Source organism: Plasmodium relictum, assembly GCF_900005765.1.
Source record: "Plasmodium relictum strain SGS1 genome assembly, chromosome: 9".
NCBI lineage: Eukaryota > Apicomplexa > Aconoidasida > Haemosporida > Plasmodiidae > Plasmodium > Plasmodium relictum.
Window position 1 is genome coordinate 129,519 of NC_041687.1, and position 22,150 is coordinate 151,668.

At 17.4% G+C, this 22,150-nt stretch overlaps 7 protein-coding genes across 7 annotated transcripts; 4 read left to right on the forward strand and 3 right to left on the reverse strand.

Annotated features, from left to right (window-relative positions):
- Nucleotides 1–1,307: 1,307 nt before the first annotated feature.
- Nucleotides 1,308–2,626, forward strand: PRELSG_0903300 (apicoplast ribosomal protein S15 precursor, putative; the record flags this gene model as incomplete). The annotated part of the gene is made up of 4 exons (XM_028676455.1): nucleotides 1,308–1,398; nucleotides 1,643–1,953; nucleotides 2,043–2,186; nucleotides 2,348–2,626. The coding sequence occupies 4 exons, from the start codon at nucleotides 1,308–1,310 to the stop codon at nucleotides 2,624–2,626; spliced, it is 825 nt and encodes a 274-aa protein (XP_028532942.1).
- Nucleotides 2,627–3,103: 477 nt separating this feature from the next.
- PRELSG_0903400 (conserved Plasmodium protein, unknown function) lies at nucleotides 3,104–5,407 on the forward strand (the record flags this gene model as incomplete). The annotated part of the gene is made up of 3 exons (XM_028676456.1): nucleotides 3,104–4,737; nucleotides 5,126–5,197; nucleotides 5,347–5,407. The coding sequence occupies 3 exons, from the start codon at nucleotides 3,104–3,106 to the stop codon at nucleotides 5,405–5,407; spliced, it is 1,767 nt and encodes a 588-aa protein (XP_028532943.1).
- A 237-nt stretch (nucleotides 5,408–5,644) lies between these two features.
- Nucleotides 5,645–8,266, reverse strand: PRELSG_0903500 (exonuclease, putative; the record flags this gene model as incomplete). The annotated part of the gene is made up of 7 exons (XM_028676458.1): nucleotides 5,645–5,675; nucleotides 5,818–5,925; nucleotides 6,004–6,075; nucleotides 6,180–6,259; nucleotides 6,337–6,412; nucleotides 6,594–7,546; nucleotides 7,622–8,266. The coding sequence occupies 7 exons, from the start codon at nucleotides 8,264–8,266 to the stop codon at nucleotides 5,645–5,647; spliced, it is 1,965 nt and encodes a 654-aa protein (XP_028532944.1).
- A 658-nt stretch (nucleotides 8,267–8,924) lies between these two features.
- PRELSG_0903600 (conserved Plasmodium protein, unknown function) lies at nucleotides 8,925–9,272 on the forward strand (the record flags this gene model as incomplete). Its single annotated transcript, XM_028676459.1, has 1 exon — nucleotides 8,925–9,272. One exon carries the CDS (start codon nucleotides 8,925–8,927, stop codon nucleotides 9,270–9,272), a length of 348 nt encoding a protein of 115 aa, XP_028532945.1.
- Nucleotides 9,273–9,608: 336 nt separating this feature from the next.
- On the reverse strand, nucleotides 9,609–14,651 carry PRELSG_0903700 (conserved Plasmodium protein, unknown function; the record flags this gene model as incomplete). The annotated part of the gene is made up of 3 exons (XM_028676460.1): nucleotides 9,609–9,719; nucleotides 9,851–13,889; nucleotides 14,017–14,651. 3 exons carry the CDS (start codon nucleotides 14,649–14,651, stop codon nucleotides 9,609–9,611), a joined length of 4,785 nt encoding a protein of 1,594 aa, XP_028532946.1.
- Nucleotides 14,652–15,221: 570 nt separating this feature from the next.
- On the forward strand, nucleotides 15,222–18,797 carry PRELSG_0903800 (DEAD/DEAH box helicase, putative; the record flags this gene model as incomplete). Its single annotated transcript, XM_028676461.1, has 1 exon — nucleotides 15,222–18,797. One exon carries the CDS (start codon nucleotides 15,222–15,224, stop codon nucleotides 18,795–18,797), a length of 3,576 nt encoding a protein of 1,191 aa, XP_028532947.1.
- Nucleotides 18,798–18,941: 144 nt separating this feature from the next.
- On the reverse strand, nucleotides 18,942–21,845 carry PRELSG_0903900 (dna2/nam7 helicase family member, putative; the record flags this gene model as incomplete). Its single annotated transcript, XM_028676462.1, has 1 exon — nucleotides 18,942–21,845. The coding sequence occupies one exon, from the start codon at nucleotides 21,843–21,845 to the stop codon at nucleotides 18,942–18,944; it is 2,904 nt and encodes a 967-aa protein (XP_028532948.1).
- Between the last annotated feature and the right edge of the window lie 305 nt (nucleotides 21,846–22,150).

Here is a 22,150-nt window from a genome sequence, read left to right on the forward strand (position 1 = left end):
ATTAAAAATTTCTAATAAGATATTGTAATATTAAAATTTGTGTATATATTGACTGCAATATTCTTTCATTTAAAACATAGAATTCTTTAAAATGATATATAAGATTCTCAAAATATATATTCGTATGCTTTATTGAATGTTTTAAGAAAAAAAATCTATAATAGATAAATTTTTTGTAAATATCTTTTTATAACTTATTCTCTTTTTATAAACATTAGTACAATAATATTTATTACATAAAACCAATTTTTTATTTAAAAAATAAATCCATTTAGATAAATTTAATATTTTTAAACTATGTGAAATAAAAAAAATATTCAAAATAAATATATATTATATATATGTAGTTTCTAAAATAATTTTTCTCAACATTTTTTTCATCATATACAGTTTTATTGGCAGATATATTAAAATATATTTTGAAAATTTTTTTAAAAATAATTTAATTTTTATTATTAAATAAAAAAATTGTTTCTCAAAAGTATTTGTAATATATATAAGCAAGCTTTATATTTTGGAATGTATCTTTTTAACTTTTTAATGATATATATTTTTAAAAACAATTTATTATATGGTTAAGCAAAAAAAAAAAAAAAAAATTATAAATTTTACAAACATATGCTGTTATTTTTTTTTTTTTATATTTAAAATATTTATAATTTTTTTATTTTTTATAATAAAAAAAGAATTAAAAAGAAAAAAACCTTTTTAATGTTTTTATTATTATACCAGACATACTACTATTTACAAATAAAATTATAAAGTTGACTTTTTTTATTTTTAATATGAATTCTAAAATACCAAAAGTTAAATTTTTCATGTAATGTATTATCAACATATATAAAATATCTTTTTAGAAGAATTTAGTTTTTACGTGATCCCTTATTTAGATTATTTCAGATTATTTTTTTAAAGTTAATCTTTTATATAAAAATAAAAAATATCTTATTAAATTAAAATTCATTTTTATAAAATTTTCTTTTTTAATTAATAGCCTTTTAATAGTTAAAAGTTTATTTCATTTTCTTTTTATTATAACTTTGTATTAAAAAAAAATTATAAAGTATAAAAAATAATATATATTTATTGGGATAACTACACTGCAAAAATATTTGCTTATCAAAAATGTATATTTTTTATTCATTAAAATAGAAAAAAGAAAAAAACATAAAAATAGAGGAATAAAATAAAATAACTTTTGAAATAAATTAAATAGATATAAACATGTACTAAAATAGTTATAAATATATATATATATTTATATTACTTATATTTATGATAATATATATTATGAATAAAAATTTTAAATGAAAAAAATAATATCATGCTTAACAATTTCATTATTTTTTTATTTACAAATATTATCTAAAATTCTGTTTTCCAATGGATTTTATGTAGGTAAAAGTATAAAAAAAAAATGTAAAATAAATAAATATTTTTTAAAGTTAATACTATATCAATAATAGAAATTTAATTTCATTCAACTATATTAAAAATATATCATTTGAAACATATGTAGTAATAAATATTTATAATTTTAAATGTAATATATAATATATATATGTACATTAATATATGCATTACTTATGTCTTTTTTCTTTTTTAAATGTTATTTATATATTAATTCTACATACCTTTTTAGATAATAAAATCAATTTTCTTATAAATAAAAGAACAAAATGCATATATAAAAAAAATTTTAATAGAAACATATTTTTAAAAAAAAGTAATTATAATGAAAATTTAATTAAAGAATTGTCATCTATTGATGATATAACGATGAATAATGATAATGAAGAAAATGTAAAACCTAATATAAAAGAAGATGAAAGCAAGTTAAAGCAAAACATAGATAAACAGAAAATTGAAATAGATAAAATTTTAATGAAAAGTCAAGCCATTCAGTTAGAACGTTCTTTTTCTTTCAGTAGAGATGATATAATGATTAAACCAGTAATATAAAAATATATTTTATAAAAATTACTTATGAATTTCCTATTAATATAAACATATAATCATTTCTCTTTTTTTTTTCTTGTAAGGAATTATTAAAAGATTTAATTACTCAAAAATATAGAAAAATATTTCAAAGGCATGACAAAGATTGTGGAAGTAGTGAAATACAAATTATTATTTTAACTTTTAAAATTTTTTTTTTAACAGAACATATGAAAAAAAATAAGAAAGTAAATGCCATATATAACATACATTTAGAAAATTTTTTATGTATTTTATATTGTTATATTCTTCTATTTTGTTTTGATAATATTACATTTTATTTAATTATAGACTTTTAATATTGATCACTGTCTAATTTTTTTTTTTTTTCTTTTTTTTTTTTTAAAAGGATTTTGCTTGCTTAAGAGGTTTATTTAAATGTGTTAGTAAAAGAAGAAAACTATTAATTTATTTAGGAATGAAAAACCGTGAAATGTTTGAGAAAATAACAGACTTTTTTAAAATTAAAAAACCACTCTTACCTAGAACTGCCGAGTATTATTCAAAAGATTTAAAATATATACATTTTAAAAATACTAAAAGATTTAAAAATAATGCTGAAAAAAAGAAAAAAGATAAATTAAAAAAGAAAAAAGTACAAACGGATAAAATTTTATTCGATATCTAATGTAAAGATAAAAAGGAGAAAAAAAAAATTTTTTAATTATGAAATTAACATAAATTGTAACAAAAGAATAATCTTTTTTATTTTATTTTATTTTTTTTTTTTTTGTTTTTTTATATAATTTTAATATAATTTCATATTTTAATGAATATATTTTTTAATATAATTTATACAAAGTTTGTATTCTTTTTTTTTTTTTTTTCATATTTTAAATGTGCTTCACAATTTTTTTTTTTTTTTCATTTTTTTTTCTCTAATATAAGTCTTATGTTAGAAAAATTTTTAAAAAATTTTAGATAAAATAATTTAAGAAAAAAAACTCTCTTTTTGTTAAATATTTATAAAATTTTATATTTATATATCTCTTAATGGAACAACTTTTTTTTTATATTTATATGCTTTATATTAGTTTGTATATTACATACATGTATGTTTTTATATAAATATGCTATTATCTTTTTTTTTTTTGTTATAATCAAAATGAAATTTTCAATTATTAAAAATGTAGAAAAAAAAATTTTAATATTTGTTTTTTTTTTTTATTATTTTTTATTATATAATGAAATAAAGTGTTCAAAAAAATCAAAGCTTCATACAAATTCCAACTTTTTTAATATATATAGTGTAGTAAGTAAAGATTTAAGATTAAAAAATAAAAATGAATATATAAAAACATCTAACGATGGAATAAAAATATATGAACAAATTAATAAAAAAACAAAAGTATATTTTTTACCTCTTATTTTAAAAAATAATAATAAAAGAATAGATGAAAATTTTATTAAAAAAAATGAGGATAAAAACCAATCAAAAAATATAAAGTTAGATAAGGAAAACAATGGAAATAGCAATATAACAATGAACGAAAGCGCTTATGAATATTTAGAAAATAATTTAAGTTACCTAAAAGATAAAATGGAGATATTCAGTCAGTATATTAATGAATGTGATTTTATTGTTATACCAATTAGTTATAATGATGTTTTAAATAAGCATTTACTTGATATTAATTCATTTAACAATTTTATAAATGCAATAGATTTCTTATTTTATTTAGAACAAAAAAAGAATGATTATAATTTAATTTTTTTTATCTACAATTGTGATGATTCCAAAGATAATGATAAATTCATTAAAAAAGAAAAGACAGAAATAATAAATATCATCAAAATATTTTTAAAGTGCCACTGGGAAGATAAATATGACAAATATATTAAAATAAATTTCTTTTTTGAAAAAGATAACATCCTTGATATTCAAAAAATAAACACAGAAATCAATAAAAAATATTACAAAAAAAGAAAAAAAAGAAATGAAATAATGCATTTTAGTAAAGAAGAAAACACATTTTTTAAAAATTATAAGCCTAATGTTTTGAAAAATTTATATAATGAAAATTATTTTTTATATAATTTTTATTCTAATTTTAAATTAAATATATTACAAGAATATTTGAAAATAACAAAAGATATTAGAATCAACAACTTAGACATTGAAAAAATAAATATTAAAGAAATAATTAATAATGTAGAAAACCTTTTAAATAAATTTATAAGTTTTCAATTAAATGATAATGTAACAAATCAGGAGAATTCAGAAAAAATAAAAAATAAACAGTATTCCTATTTACTACATATTATCTTAACAGATCTATTGGAAAAGTATGATTACAACTTGGATCAAATTAAAAATAATTTATATCATATGTTTAAAGAAAATATTAGAAAAATTAAAATTACATCAAATATAATACATGAGTTTAAAAGAGAAATGAATTATGTAGACAAGTTGTTTGAGTATTATAATTCAAAAATTTCTTTAATGGATTACTTTAAAAAAAAAGATAGAAATTTTGAACAAAAGTCATATTATATTTATTATTATAATAAAATGAAATTTCTTCAATTATTAAATGAAACAACCAACGAAATAATAAATTATTATATATCTAAAGGATTATATGTTAGAAATTATGATTTTAATTCCATGATTCTTTTAAAAAATTATTCTTTTATTAATTATATAATTTATTACATTACTAATCTTTTAAAAAATAAAATTAACTTTAATTTTAACTATTTATCTCCTAATGCTTTCGGATTTTCTTCATATAAGTAATAAATGATAAAAAAAAAAAAATAATAAATAAATAAAACATATATATATTCTTATTATGATTCACTAAAAATGCATTTTTATATACACTTTGCATGTTTTTTCTTCTTATTATAATTTATTACAATTATGTAATATCTCATTTAATATATTCGTAATTTTTCTTTATTTCACTTTATAAGAATACTATGTTTTTGTAACTTATATAAATATATATTTTAAAAGTATTCTATATATATATTTATATATCTTAAAATTTAAAAGAAAATGAAAATATTATGAAACCAAAAAAGGAAAAAAAGAAAAATATTAAAATAGTTCATTAAAATATATATTTAATGCATAAAACAAAACAGAAAATTAAATAATTTTTTTATATTTTTATAGGGATGATATATCACTGTCACCTAAAAAAGACATTATGATAACAACAAGTGAAATAGATCAAATAGAAAAAATGTAAGTTATATTAAGAAAAAAATTTTTTTTTAGTAAAATAATAACAAAAATAATATTAAAAATTCATGTATATAAATATATTTTTTAAGATATACTAAAATATTAAAAATAAAAAATTACAAAAAATTAAATTTTTTTTTTTTTTTTAGAAGCGTACCCCCTAGTGAATATTCTAAAATACTGTTATTACTTGACAAAAATAAGAAATAACATAATTGCACTTATTTCTTTCCCTCTTTTTTTTTTTTTTTTCATTATTATTAGTTTATTTTAAAATTTTTTAAAATACTAATTAAAAATATGTAATATTTTTAATATAATTTAAAAATCTTACATACTTTTCTATTTATTTTTATCTTTATTTTTATTAAATATTACTTAAATATTAAAATTTATAGTGTATTTTTAATTTTTTTTATTAAAAAAAATTTTTTTTTTTTCATTATTTTAATATATATGCTCTCTTCCATTTAATTCCCTATTAAAAGAAAAGTTGAAATTTTTTGTATTTATGAATTTTTTTTTTTTTTTTCTTATAATAAAATTTTAGTTTTCTATTTTTTTATAAATGTTTCAAAATAATAAATATAAATTTCTTATCTTTATATTTTTTAGAATACCTTAATTTAAATTTAAGACTAGAAATTTTTTTACTTTTTTCTGTAATTATTTTATCTATTGTATTGCAATTTATAAAAGGCAAGTGTACTATGTATTCCCAAGTTTCTCTAAAAAAAAAAAGTTTTTTTATTTTTTTCTTAAGATCTATGTATATATATATATATATTTTTTTTTTAAATAATTACTTTTTTCCATTGGGGTCAATTTTAACATTTTCAGGGAAAAATGATTTAACTTCATCTTCAACATAAATATTTCTAAAAAAAAAAAAAATAATAAAATAATAAAAGTTAATTAAATTTATGTAAAAATTTTAATGAACTCAATATTAAAAAAAAAAATAGAGTGGCGTTTCATTTACTTATATGCATCAGGTAGAAGATTTTTGTCTTTTTGTGGTAGTACACTTATCAAATGAGTATAGGCAGAATAAGGTTTTCCCTAAAAAAAAAAAAAATTGTAAAAATATTACAGAATATATATAAAAATGTTTCTATAAATATAAAAATGTATTTTACCTTTTCAAAAAAAAAATCCGATTTTTCAAAACTTAATAAATCACTGCATAAGGGAGCATAATGATATGGATATTCCCTAAAAAAAAGAAAAAAAATTTATATTAACATCAATTCAAATAAATATAAAAATAAGTATCTTTATTAGTAACTGTAAGTAAAAAAATTTTCAAATGTTGACTTATATATATATATATATATATATATATATATTTTTCTTTCAATTTTCAAATAATGCTCTTAAAAAAAAAAAAAGTTACCAATACCAACTAGCACAACCAAAATGATAATAATGTAAATTCCAAAATAACCCTTCAATATATTTTTTTACAATTTCTTGTATTTTTGTTGAATCATTAAAACCAAATTTATGAAGATAGTAATAATTTTTATATTTTTTTTCATCAGTAAATTCACTAATATTTTCATTTATTCCTCTTTTTTTAAAATATTGAAATTCTTGAGCACTTAAAATTTTCAATATGATTTTTAATCTTTGTATGTGTACTTTATCTTTATATGTTATATAATTAGAATACTTATAAATGTAAAATATATATGAATTTAAAATTTCATTCATAGATCCTTCATTTATATCAATATTTGGAATATGAGGTAAAAAATCATTCCCTACTAAAAATGATAAAAATACTATGTCATCGACTACCCTGTTTATACTAAATACTATATTTTTGTTTTTTTTTAATTTATTTATATAAGTAGCTATTTGCGTTTTTATAGAAGTTCGCAATTTATAAATATCTAAAATTTCAAAATCATTGCTATTTAAGCATTCATAATTGATGTAATAATCTTTAGTATATTTATGAATTTTATTGAAATATTTTTTATATTTATCCAATTCTTCAATTTGTTCATTATCCATTTTAAGAACTTTTCCTTCCTCTTCAATACCTTTTTTTTCTATCAAACAATTTTGTTTAGTTTCATTTTCTCCAATATTTTTTTCTGTATTTTTTTCCTTTTCATCATTTTTACTAGGTGTAATAATATCATTACAATTTTTATTTTCCATTTGTGCTTTTTCAATATTTTCTAAAATACCGTTTTGAGAATCAATATTCATTTTAAATTTATCCCTTAAAATAAATATATTATTTAAATGAGTAACTAAAGATAACATAATTAGATCAGCGTCTAATCCATATATACAATGATTATAATTTTTAAAATTATTATCCCTTTTGCAATTCTGAATATAGAAAAAAAAAAAAAAAAACATATGAATAAATATAGAAAAAAATAAATATGCATATATGCATAATACCTCTCTGATAAATTTCAAAATCTTATGTTCCCCTTCTCCAGCAACATCAGATCCAGAAAATAAAACTTGAAAATTAAAAATATTTTTTTTTTTTAAAATTTTAAACCATTTGTTTAGTGATAAGTTAATTTTATACATAAAATCTGTTCCTGTTGTTATACAATTGGGATTAAATAAATTTGATGCATTTGAATTTTCATGAATTTTAAATAAACTTAAAAATCTTCTTTTTCTTTGTTGATTCATTTTTGCTTTTGGTGAGACCCCATCAACACCAATGTAAATTAATTTTTTCGGTTTTATTAAATAAAACAAACTTTTTAAATATTGCAAAATATTTGAAAATAATTGATGTTCATCATATATAGGTAACCTTTCTTTGTTAGCATGAGTACAATGATGAATAACTCCATTCATATCAATATAAAAAATATCAACAGATTTTTGTTTTTCATTATTAATTAATTCTTCTCTTACTGTAGGATAATAAGATGTTAACCATTTATACATCCTAGGTATTCCATATATTTTATTTTCTCTATTTTTTACTTTAGAATAGGAATAAGATTTAATAAAATAATGATTTTTTAATGCAACACAATATATTACATTTATTATATATAATATCCAAATAATAGGGGCCATAGTGATTTCCTGTATTTTACAATTTCTTTTTTAATTTAGGCATTTTCAAAATAAAATTTTCTGTTTTTGATTTCACTCATTGGAACATTAAAAACTATATTATTATTAACATAAAATTATTAAAAATACAAATAAATGAGCAAAGTCATATTAAATAGAATATATACAAATGAAAGTTAAATATAAAAAAATAAAGTAAAAAAAAGAGTGAACAGTTAAACATAAATTACTTACATAATTTTTTTTTTATAATATTTTTCCTATAAAATATATTATTGAATTATTTTTGTTATTTTTTTTTTTTTTAATTTATTCATAAATATAAGAATGAATAAAATTTTTTAAAAATAAATATAAAATATATATCTATAAAATATGCAGAAAAAAAATGTTTTATATATGTAATCCTTTAAAATGTATGTCAAAAAAATATAAAATTATTCATAAAATAATACAAAATTACTTAGGATAAAGTAGTTAGTAAAAATATTATAGATGGAGTTATCAAGAGAATTTAAAGAATAATTTTTTCTTTCTTTTTGTCGAGTTTTCAGAAAATTGAAAATTTTGAATAAATCCTTTTTTTTTTTTTTTATATATTATCATATTTAATTTTTGAAATTTTCAAAAAGAAATACGAGTTTCTTAAGAGTTGGAAATGAAAATAACAACTAAAGATTTATGTAAATTTTTTTGCAGAAAATGTAATAATTTTATATTTTATAATGAAGCATGTGATTTAATATTTGAAAAAATTTATCCTCAATACTCCAAAATATATTACAATAAAAATGTATTAGACAAGAAAAAAGATATTAATGAAGATAACATAAAAATATATGATAATTTATATAGACAAATATATAATAATGGATTATGCGGAGTTAATAAGCAAAGAAATGATTTTTTAAACAAAGATAATATATATAATATTCTAAATTTTCTTAACAAAGGAAATATTGAATGCAAAAAGTGTAATAAAATTAATATGTGGTATATTAAATAAATATTTACAAATTTTATATATATGAATAAAGAAAATGAATAATTAAATTAAAAAAATAAACAAATATAAAATAATTTTTTTTTTAAAAAAAAAAATTACATAACAGAACAATATGCTATATAGATAAAAGTTAACATTAAAGATAAAAAAGGAAACAAACACTTAAAATTTTTTTTTAAAGGAAACATTAACAAAAAAAAAAAAAAAAAAACATATATATATATATATATATATACATAATTATTTTAATACAATTATCTATATGAATTTACTTATAGAAATGAAGGATAGTTATAAATAAAACAAAAAATTACAAAATTAAAAAAAAAAAAAAAATTATTTAGAATTAGTAACTTTTAAATTTTGTATACTTAATATAATTTTTTTTTTTTCTAAATCTAATATTTTTTCTTCTTCCATTTTTTTTATACATATTTGGACAAACTCCTAAAAAAAAAAATATTAACAATTTTTATTCAGAATTATATGAAATATAAAAAAGGAAATTATATTTAAATAACTTCATAAATATATTAATATGTATTATATGTGTGACATTATTCCTATTTAGAATTTACCTTTATTATATTTCTTGTAAAGTGATCAATAAAGTATATATTACTTATTAAAGCATACGTATCAATTACAAAGTAAATATAATTAATAGAGTGTAAACATTTTTTAACAATTAAATTATATTGAAAAATTAAATTTTCTAATTGAAGAAAATTTATATTTTCTGTTTCATTTATTTGGACTTTTTGATTTAATAGAATAAAAAAACTATATATCAATTTAATTATATCAATAATTTCTATTTTATTTTTTTTATCATCGTTTCTCATAAAAGATGCATTATTAGATAAAATTTCTTGTGGATTTTTTTTCTCATTTAAGATATATGACGTAGAATTAATTAATCTGTCCATTAAAATATTTAGGAATTCATTGGACAAATTAATTCTTTCATGTTTAAATTTTAGAAATTTATCTTTTCTTATAAAATTTTTATATTTTTCATCATAACCATTAGTATTAATAATCATTTCACTATCATTTTTATAGTAATTTTGTGTTTGATGACTATTATTATTTATATTTTTATCAATTTTATTTTCAATTTCTTCTATTTTTATATTCGAGTTTTCATCAATATTTTTATTTTTTATTTCATGTGCATCCTTAGAATGCTCAATATAAAACAGGTAATCTAATTCTTCTATCCATATTGAAATATTTGAGTTTAAAAATTCCCCAAAATATTTCTCTTTTCCTTCTGATAAATTATTAAGGACATTTACATCAATGATACTTTCTTTTAAATAATTTTTATTTATATGCGAAAGAGAATATATAACATATGAAAGTTCTTTTATGGAAAAAAGGTTAATAATATCAGTATTATTGTAAATAACTTCAAATAAGAAGTAAAATCCTTTTTTTATTTTTCTTGCAAATGTATTTACATAAATGCTTACAGTCATAGGATTTATTGGAATCTTAAAGTAATTGATATTATGTTTTAAAAAATTTAAGTCATTCAAATATTTTCTTTCTGCATTTTCTTTATTAAAATTCACGTATTTATTATTTCTAAATTTATAATGCAAATATAATTTCATATGTAGAGAAAAATAAACAGAAAATAAATAAAAAAATTTTAAATAATATTTTTTTTTAATAACATTTTTATTAAGAGAACTCAATGCCCACATTGCTGATCCCAAGTTATCATACTTAAACTCATTTATTGAAATATTAGTTCTAGGATTTTCATTATTTTTATGAATTTTATTAATTTCTTCAATTTTTTCATTAAAATTTTCATTCATTTTTTCATTTTCATTATTTGATTCTGATGATATATTTAGATTGCCACCTTTTTTCTCTATTGCTAAATTATCATCATAATTAGTTTGTAAAACATTTTCAAAGTTCACGCAATTTGCTTTTTGATAAATATAATAAGGGAATTTAATATTATTTAAATATTCATCAAATTTATTAAAAATATTCCTATGAATATGCTTAAATTTTGTCAATATATAAATTAACTGGCATATATTTGATGATTTCCAATATAAAAAATTGTTTTCAATAATATGACATAATGATATGAACATCTCATTTAAAATTTCATAATATAATTTCGAATGACTATCCATTTCATTATAATTTATTAAACCTTGTAAGAAATGTATTATATCATTAGAAGTAAAATAATTAAATTTTGTAGTAGTTATATATTTAATGGATGTAAGAAAAATATCATCTAGCTTCTCTTTACACACTAAATAAATATTTCTCCCTAAATAATTTATGAAAATAGATAACTGCTTTGGCATTATAATATTTCTAAATTCTATATTCTTATTTTTTTTGTAAAAAGTTTTTGTTTCTTCATTATATAATTCTTCTATATTCTTATCTTTTATAATATATATATCATTAATTTTTATATATGATGGATAAATAATATTATTATTTTCATAAATTATTTTAAACATTTTCAAAGAATAATCTATACTGTGTGCAACATTTAATATTAGCTTTGTTTTCGTTTCATTATTATATAATTTTGTAAATTTACTTAAAGCTAAAACATCAAGACATACATCGGAATTGTTCTTATTTAAATTTAAATATTCCCTTATATCATTTTTACTTAAAGTATTTAAATTTTCACTTGCCTCTTCTTTTATCTTATTATATTTACTACTTCTATCATATGTTAAATGAATATCATTCGTCTCACTAACTATATTTCCCTCACCTTCATTTCTGACATTTATTAATTTTGATTCATTTTCATTTAATTTGATATTACTGTCTTGAATTTTATTTATTTCTAACTTTGTTAAATCATTTTTTTCTTTGTTATTTAAAATAGTATATTTTTTATTTTCTATCAATTTATTTTTTAATTCATAAAAATTACTCGATTCATTAAGATTATTAAATTGAAAAATATGTATATTTTTATTTAACCATTCGTATACATACTTATCTTTTAAATCTAATTTAATTAAAGAAACTAATGAACTTTTTAAGCAATTATAAATAAAAATTAATTCATTTTTATATTCTAACTTTACTTCATCATTTAATTCAATTTTGTTATCTTTCATATCAATTGTCTTATTATTAATCTCTTCTTTATCTTCTTTTACTTCATTATCTATTTTATTATTTTCATTATCAGTACTTTTTTTATATTCAAAATTTAGACTTCTCTTGTCCTTTGTTTTATTCTTAAAATTGATAATAAAAACAAAATAATCTATATATTTAACAAGCACATCATTGCATGTATTAATAAATTTTATTAAAATATTTGTATTTAAATTTTGATAATTATTATGCAAATCAGTCTTAAGGGAATTTACATTTTTTAAAGGATAAAATGTTTTAGAAATACACTTAATTAATTTATATACTTTGCTTAAGGTTTTAATCCTAAAAATGTCATTATTTTTATCTATGTTATTTTGATACAAATTTGAATTTTTTGAATATACACTTTTTAAATAATTAAAATTAAATAATTCTAGCAAAACATTATTTTCTAAAATTAAATAAATTATTTTATTTAATAACAAAGTACTATTATTTAACATTAATGTTTGTGACTCAAATATAATAAAAGGTATATATATGTAATATTTCTCTTTTAAAAAAATTACATTTTTATATAATTTACTATACAGACAATTAAAAATATCTAAAATGTTTATTATTGTTTCTCTATTTAATTTAAACTTTTTCATCATGAATAGTATTTGATGGTTATTATATTTCATATAATTTTGAATATCATATATTTCATTCACTTGACTATTATAATCTAGATTCTTATTATTTTCAGTTGTATATTTATTCACTATTTTTATATCTTCTTTATTTCTGAAATAATTCATTTTTTCATTATCTTTCTTATTTTCAATGTGCCCTATCGAATTTCCTGAAATAAAATTATTATTAATGTTTCTATTATTATTATTATTATTATTATTATTATCAGTTTGAACATTTTTATCAATTAATTTTTTATTCATTGTTAAATAATTGTTTAAAGGAATATTGAAATAAAGCAATTTACAAATACTCCAAACTGCCCATAATGCCTCATCAATAGACAAATAATCTTTAACTTGATTTAGATGTTTAATTATTAAAGAAAAAAATGTATTAAAATTTTCAATAATAGTTAAAATACTATCATTAAATTTTAAAGAATTTTCATAATCTAAATTATTGTAATTTTTGAATGATTTTATTAAGATAATAGTTATAGCCCACAATACAGAGGTAATTTCATAAGAACAGAATCTATCAGAATTATTTATTAATATATTTAAACATTTGTTTATGACATTGTAATTGATTTTAAATTCTTTTATTTTCTTTTCGTCTTTTATAAAATATTCATCTTTAATCAATATATATTCATCCAAAATTTTAATTTTTAAATATTTTTTACTTAAACTTATCGATAATTTATGCAACCATTTTTCTATACATGTATGATCAAAATCCTCATTACTTAAAATTTCAAAAAAACTTAAGAAATTTTTATTTTTCCAAAATTTATAAATATTATCTAACAATTCTAAAGATCTAAAAAAAAAATAAAATAAAATTAAAAATAAAACATAAAATTAAATATATATATTTAAAAATAAATTTATATATATGTAATTCTAGGAATTATATATATATATATATATTTATATGATATTCTCACCTTCCTTCATCTTGTTTGATTAAGAAACTTTTTACATTTGTATTTTGTATATCTATAACATTAAAAGTACCTTTTTTTTTATTGTAATAATTATGATTGTCATTTATTGATACTTTATTTACTTTTTTTGTAATTTTTTTTTCAATTTGCTCTTTATTTTGCTTTTTGTTATTTTTTACTTTTTCATAAAAAGATTTCTTTTCTACATCTTTATCTTTAGAATTATTTATTTCTACTCCTTTTCTTTTATTAACTTCAATAATTTCCCTGCAACTATTTATGTTATCTCCTGTTCTATTTTCATATGTATTCTTGCCATTTTCACTTTTCCTTATATTCTTATGAATCTCATTATTTATTGAAAATTGTAATTTATCTTTTATGTTTTTACTTCCTTTTTTTTTAGATGCAAATTTGTAATTATTTTTTAATCTTTCAATAATAAAACGATTAGATAAATGTATATTTTTACGACATTTTACTTCAACAAAAAAATGAGATATTATTCTCCCTTTATTTTTATTAGAATAATTACACAGAAAAATCTTCCCTTTGTAGCTTTTAATTTTTAATGAAATTATATATTTTATATCTATCAACACAAATAAAAGAATAAAAAATTGAATAATTATCATTTTATATCTTTTTTCTTTTCTTCCATTATTTTTTTTTATTTTTATAAAACTCTATAAGTATTTCTTTTTCAATCATTTTATTTTTTTTTCTTTTTGTATTTAAAATATATAACACAAATTATATACAAATAATAAAAAAAAATAATAAAATAAATATAAAAATAAAATACAAAAGGTTTAGAAAAGTTTCAATATATATATATATATATATAGCTTAAGTGATGAAAAAAAGAATTTTTTTTATTAAATTCTATAAAAATTATGAGTAAGGTTTTTTTTCATAAATATTAAAATTTATTCTAAAAGAATTAGCAAAATAAAAAATATCATTTACAAAAAATATTTCTATATAAAATTTTTAGAAAATAAAATATAAGTTTCTTTTTTTTTTTTTTTTTATTTTGCCAACTTAGTAGTTATTAGAGATATCTCCTGAAAAATTGACAATATTTATTTAAAATTTCTTTTTTTTTGATATACACAATAAATAAATACATATTATGAAAATTAAAAAAAACAACATTTATATAATATTTTAAAAAAAAAGAAAAATGAAGAAAATGTTAAAAAATGAAGAATATAGGGATTTTATTATGTAACAACTTAAGGAAAAAGTCCTCTTTTTTTTTTTTACAAGCAAAATTTTTAAGGACAAAAAAACTTAGATGTTCTAATAATACAAAAAAATTATATGAAGATAAAGATAATGAAAATACGTACCAAAATGAAGAACTACCCAATGGAACAAGTGGAAAAAATTCTTATTTAAAAATTGAAAATAATAATAACAAACATTGTCATTTAGATAAAGATGAAGAATTAAAAAAAAAATATGAAGAATTAAAAAAAAAATTGTATAAAAAATACAATTATTATGAAATAGAAAGTGATCCTCATAATATTTACTTACATGGAAAAAACTACGATGAGATAAATGAATTGAATATTCATAAAATGTTGTTATTAGGTTTAAAAAAAATTCATATAAATGAGTTAAGTGAAATGCAAATAAGTAGTTTTTTAACAATTCAACAAGGGAAAGATTTAGTATTAAATTATCCTGATGGATCTGGTAAAACTATAGCATATTTGCTACCAATTCTAAATAATCTCTATTTTTTACATGATTATTTAGAAAAAATTATTTTAGATAGCTATAATGAAAAGAATAATAATTATAACAATAACATTAATTGCATTGAAAATAATTACAAATTTAATAATAACTTTAATTTATATGAAGAAATGGATAATTATCTATTAAAATATAGTCATTATAAAAATAATGTTTTTTTTGAAGATAATTTAGATATACATAAAAAAATGAAAGAAAAATTTCACTTATTACCACCTTGCTTTGATAAATTAAATGAAGAATCTTTTAAAAATATTGGTAGAAAAAAAAGAAGAAACAAAAACATTAATTCATTAAATTTAGCAAACGATATAAATATTAGTGACACTTTAAGTACAGAGGTAAATAAAAATAGTGGAAATATACAGAATATTAGTATAATGAATAAATTAATTGAAATAATAAAAATTAACAACATAAAATTAAGTAACTTAAATAGTAATTATAATAACGAACAAGAATTAAAAAAGCTAGATCGTATTTTAAAATATAATGAAAAAAATAATGAAGATAAGGATTATGTAACACATCAAAATCATTCTGAATCTATTTATAGATATTTAACAGTAAATCCTTTGCAAATAAATAAATCAGTAATAATACTAACTGTTAACAAGGACAATATTAATCAAATAATAAATGTTATAAAACAGTTAGATATATTAAAAAGAATTAATATACAAACATTAAACGATGTCCCTTATACTTGTGTTTCTAGTGAAATAGAAAAAGAAAATTTTAATGATTATATAAAAGAAAATTTTAATTTAGAAAATTTACAGGTAGAAAAATTTAAACAATTAAATAATGAAGTATTATGTAATGAACAAATAATGTGGTCTTATGCAGATATATTAATTACAACACCAGATATATTTTTAAATAGTTTCAAAAATAATACAAATAGTAATATATTACCATCTATTATAATATTTGATGAAATAGATATGCTATTTCAAAATAATGCTTATAGAAATACAATGATGAATATTTTTAAATTGATTAAAAAAAGACCGGAAATATACAATCCACATATTGATGTTAGCGACGAAAATATTGCATATATAAATAAGTCAATTGAAAATATTTTAATTAATGAAGAAAAAGTTTCTAACAATAGTTGCGATAGTTTTCAAAATGAGAAAAACATCATAAATAATTACTTTAATTCCAAAAATAATGATACTTCTACTAATTATGAATACGTAAAAGTCGGAGAAGATTTTTCACAAAAAAAGTTAAAAATATATCAAGAGAAAAAAAATAATAGTAGTATTAATGGAAATAATGATTGCTATAGTAATAGCAATAAGGGAATAAAAAGAAAAAATGATGATATGCAATTAATACAATTGATATATGTTTGCTCTACTTTACCTTCTGTTGGTCATACTACAGCTGGAAGTATGCTAACTGAAAGATTTAACAATTTGGTAGAAATAGTAAGTAAAAGTAATTATAAAATACCTAAAAATATACACACACAATGGATAGAATTAAATAAAGAAAAAATTATAAATTTATATTTATTTAATAATGATAATAAAACAAAAAAAAGTGTTAATTTAAAAGATTTCTCTTTATCAAATAAAATAAATGAATTTGAAAATGCCTCTTTTGAGCATAGACTAGATCTCTTGATTTATATTTTAAAAAAGTATTATGAAAGAACAATAAATTATAAAGTTAATAAAAATTCACAAAATTACAAAGGAAGTAATAATTTAAATAAAAATAATGAAGAAAAAAAAATGGCATATAATTCCTCCAGTAAATATTTTCATTTAATTGATAGAAATCCAATATATAAAACTATTGTTTTCGTTAATAATATAAAAGATTGCATTAAAATTTATAATTTTTTAAAAAAACATAATTGGCCAGTTTTTTCTTTTCATAAAAATTTATCTTTAAATTCAAGAATTAAAAATTTATATAATTTCTACTATTCAAAATTTTGTATTTTAATTACTACAGATTTAATAAGTAGGGGTATTGATACAAAAAATATTGATCACGTAATTAATTTTCACTTTCCTTCTGATGCAATTACATATATTCATAGGTTAGGTAAAATTAACAGATTAAATAGTTATATAAATAAAATGAACGAATATAATTGCACTATAAATGATAACACATTAAAGGAAAAGAGCCTTAACAATAATTTAAATTCATTTCTGAAAAAAAACAAAGAAAAATCTTTTCTTGTTACTAATTTTATTTCTTCAACTAACTTACTATTAGCAGATTCTATAAGAAAATTTCAAAATAATAATATTAGTTTATTATCATTATTTTCTAGAAAAAAATCTTTTAAAATGAAAAATAAAAGAAACAATTCAGAAAATGCAAATAACAGATATATTGACATGACATCTATGAAAGAAATAGAATTAGACGTTAATGATCATAAACTAAACACTTTACTTCAATTAAATGATGAAAATAAAGATGACATAGAAACAAATAATTGTAGTAATGTGTCTTATATAAATGAAGAAAGTAGTTCTTATATACAAGCTCCTTTTACAATTTTTTCTTTAGAAGATTCAGAATCAGATGAAGAGGAGAAATTTGAATGTAAAAATAAAAATACAACAAATGATAATAATATTAAATATGAAAATATAAGTAATATATATACAAATAAAATTATAGGTAAAAGTAATATAAAGGAAAATAGAGAAATGATACTTAATGAAAATGATAAAGAAAACAAACAAAAAAAATATATATCAGAAAAGAATAGTTGTTATGATAACTTATATGGAAATTATATTAACAGTATATCCCAAAAGAAACAACTCAATGAAAATAAATTAGAAAAATTTAATATTTCTAACAACTCGAATATTCCATCATGGGACGACGTTAAATTTGATCATAAGAAATTTGTTGTTGAAAGATTTAAAAGTAAAAGTTGTTATCTGGTAAGTCAAGTTAAAAGAGGAAAACTAATTTTAAATAGTTTTGAGAATAATAATAATGACGATGAACTTTTATTTTAAATTATAAATTATAAAAACTATTTTTTTTAAATTTAATAAATATTTTTTATATTATTGAACTTCAATAAATTTACCTTTAATATATATATATATATATATTATTTTACATATTATTTGTTAAAAATATACTTAAAAAAAAAAAATTTAATTGTTTATAATCATTTCTTCTATATCAATAATTTCATTAACTAAATAAACCTTTCCATAATTTAATATAGTTTCATATAATTCATTCAATACAGTATCATTAGATATAGTATCTGAGTTACCTATTACAACAACGTGCCTTTTTGCTCTTGTAATTGCAACATTTAATCTTCTGTAATCTTTTAAAAAACCTATATTTTTAAAATAATTCGAACATACTAAAGAGAATATAACAATTTCTTTTTCTCTTCCTTGGAAGGAATCTACAGTTGATATTTCAATGTTTTTATAAACATTACTATAATTTTTATCTTCATAAAAATTATCATAAAATATACTTCTTAATAAATTCATTTGTTTTGAATATGGTGTTATAACACATATATAATTAGTATTTATATTATTTATTTTAACCATTCGTTCTATTAATTTATATATAATATATGCTTCACCACTGTTACTACGCGATTTATTATTTAAATTTATAATATCATCAATATCTATTTTTACAATATCAGTTAATTCATTATCTTTCAAATTTTTTAATGAATTAAATTCATTTGATTCTTCACTATAATTACTATTAAAATAATCATTATTATACTTTTTCTTTAAATTGTCTTCGTCAGACTTGACTATATTATCAACATCACCTTTCTTATTATCATTATTGACATCATCGTTGCTTTTATAAGAGTTTTCTATATTTTTTTCAAATTTAGACTTACAATTTGATTTAGGATTTTCTTCATTTGTTTCATACTCCTTTTTATGTTTCTTTTTATTCTCTTGTTCTATTTTTTCGGGAACACTTTTTGACTGATCATTAATTTGTTGATTCTTTTTTTCCTTTATTTCTGAATTTATCATATCTAAATCATTAGTATCATCTAGAAATTCATCAAATCCATCCGTTTCTATCCATGTAATGGGGCAAAAAGAGTAATTTTTTATCATATCATTAGTATTTTTATTTATTATAATATCCATCTTTTTGTCTTTCCTTTGTTTACTATTTTTTTTATTATTTTTTTTATTATTTTCTTTATTAACTTCTTTTTTTTTCTCATTAGTGTTAGATGTAAGATCACCTACAGTTATACACTTACATGAATCATCAGAAATTAATTTATTATCATAAAATATTTTATTCGACCATTTTAAAATAAGATCATTCATTCTATATTGTATATTTAATATAAAAGAAATCTTATTTTGGTATTTTTTAATTAATCTCTCGAATAATGTTATATTCAATTTGTTATTATGCTTATCATATTTTATTAATGGAGATAATTGCTTATGATCTCCAAATAAAAAAACATTTTTTTTTGAAAAAGAAATAGGTATATAACACAAAGGCTCTGTACACTGACAGCATTCATCAATAAATACTGCATCAAATAAAAAATTAGAATATTTAACAAATTTATTTAATTCGTAATTAGAACTACTAGAACATGTGGTGATTAAAACATTATTTTTATTCATCAGTTCATTAAAAAAAACATTTCTTTTTTTTTTACGACTTTTATTTAATAATCTTATCTCATATTTTAGATTCGTTATGCATTTTCTATCATATATACTTTTTTCTGATTTTTTTTTACTTTTTAATTTTGCAATCTCTAATTTTAGTTTTTCAATATCTTTATCAATATCTTCACATAGCTTATAGCTATCACATTCTTTTATTTTTTCATCATAACTATAATTCCACAGCTCTTTTTTTATTTTAGATTTTAAACCAATTCTAACAACATTCTTAATATTCATCTTAATACATTTATCTAAAATATTATCTACTGAAACATTACTTGGGCCAGTTACTAACATTTTAAAATTTTTTTTAATCAATTGAAAAATAACTTCACATAATACGGTTGTTTTACCTGTACCTGGGGGCCCGTGAATACAAAAAATATTGTTAGAATATAAACAAAAGTATACTGCTTTTTTTTGGCTATTATTTAAATTTTTATTACCCCATTCCATTTTATCACATTTATATATATAATTTTGTATATTTTCAATATCTTCTTTTACTGTAAAATCGTCATTTCTATTAGTTTTCTCAGTCAAGCAAATTTCTATTTTATCATTTGATTCATTTTCTCTCTTTTCATTTAAACAAATTTTTAAGTCTTTATCTGAATTACACTTCATTTTATCAACCTTTTTTTCCCCTCCATCTAATTCATTTTGTTTTCCTTCATTCTTTTCATATTTATCGAAGATATTTAAAATCTCTTTCAAAAATGGACTTTGAGTTGGGCATTTATCCATAAATAAAATTTTCAAAATATCTGATGGATTTTGTAAATTGTTCTTCATTAGATTAATAGCATGAAGCTGTCTTTGAACAGATATTTCACTATTAACTAGGCAAACATCAAAGTAACTTTTGTCACTTAATAAATATGTGTTACTTACGCTTAATTCTTTACATAAATCATTGATATTTCTAATTAATATACTAATTTGATTTTTCTTAATTTTATGAACAGTACATACATATATATTTACAATATCAGATATCATAGAACTATTTATATTTTTTTCTTTGCTTAATATATATTTCTTTCTCTTTTTTGAAAAGTGTACTATACTACCTTTGCTAAATAAATTGTTATTAAAATTGTCTAAATTTTCATCATCGCTTAAATCATTGGTATCAATATTTCTTTTTTTTTTTACTAATTTCAGAACATATGAATTTTTGTTGTCACTATACTTTGTAGCAGTTTTAATAGTTAAGTTACTCAACAAAATACCTTTTTCAACTAATTCATCTTTATTTAAATGTTCATAACATAATTCTATTTCTTTATTTTCATATATATTTTCAAGTTTTATTAATTTTTCAAAATTGTCTAAAATGTTTGTATTTATTTTATTCATTTTTTTTTTTTTTTGTTTCTGTACAATTATATTTATAAAACCTTATAAAAAAAAATATATTTTATGCTTCTACTAGTCTAAATAAACAATACAATTAAAAAAGTAAAAAAAAGGAAAAGGAAAAATATTTATTCACATTTTTTTCATTCCTATATATTCAATAAAGAAATTATTAAATTTTTTTTTTTCTTAATTTAATAAAATTTTGAATAAAAAAAAAAAAAAATAATAAATAAATTTAAAAAGGAGATATACTTTTTTTTTTTTTTTTCATTTTTTCAATATAATATGTATTTACTAAAATA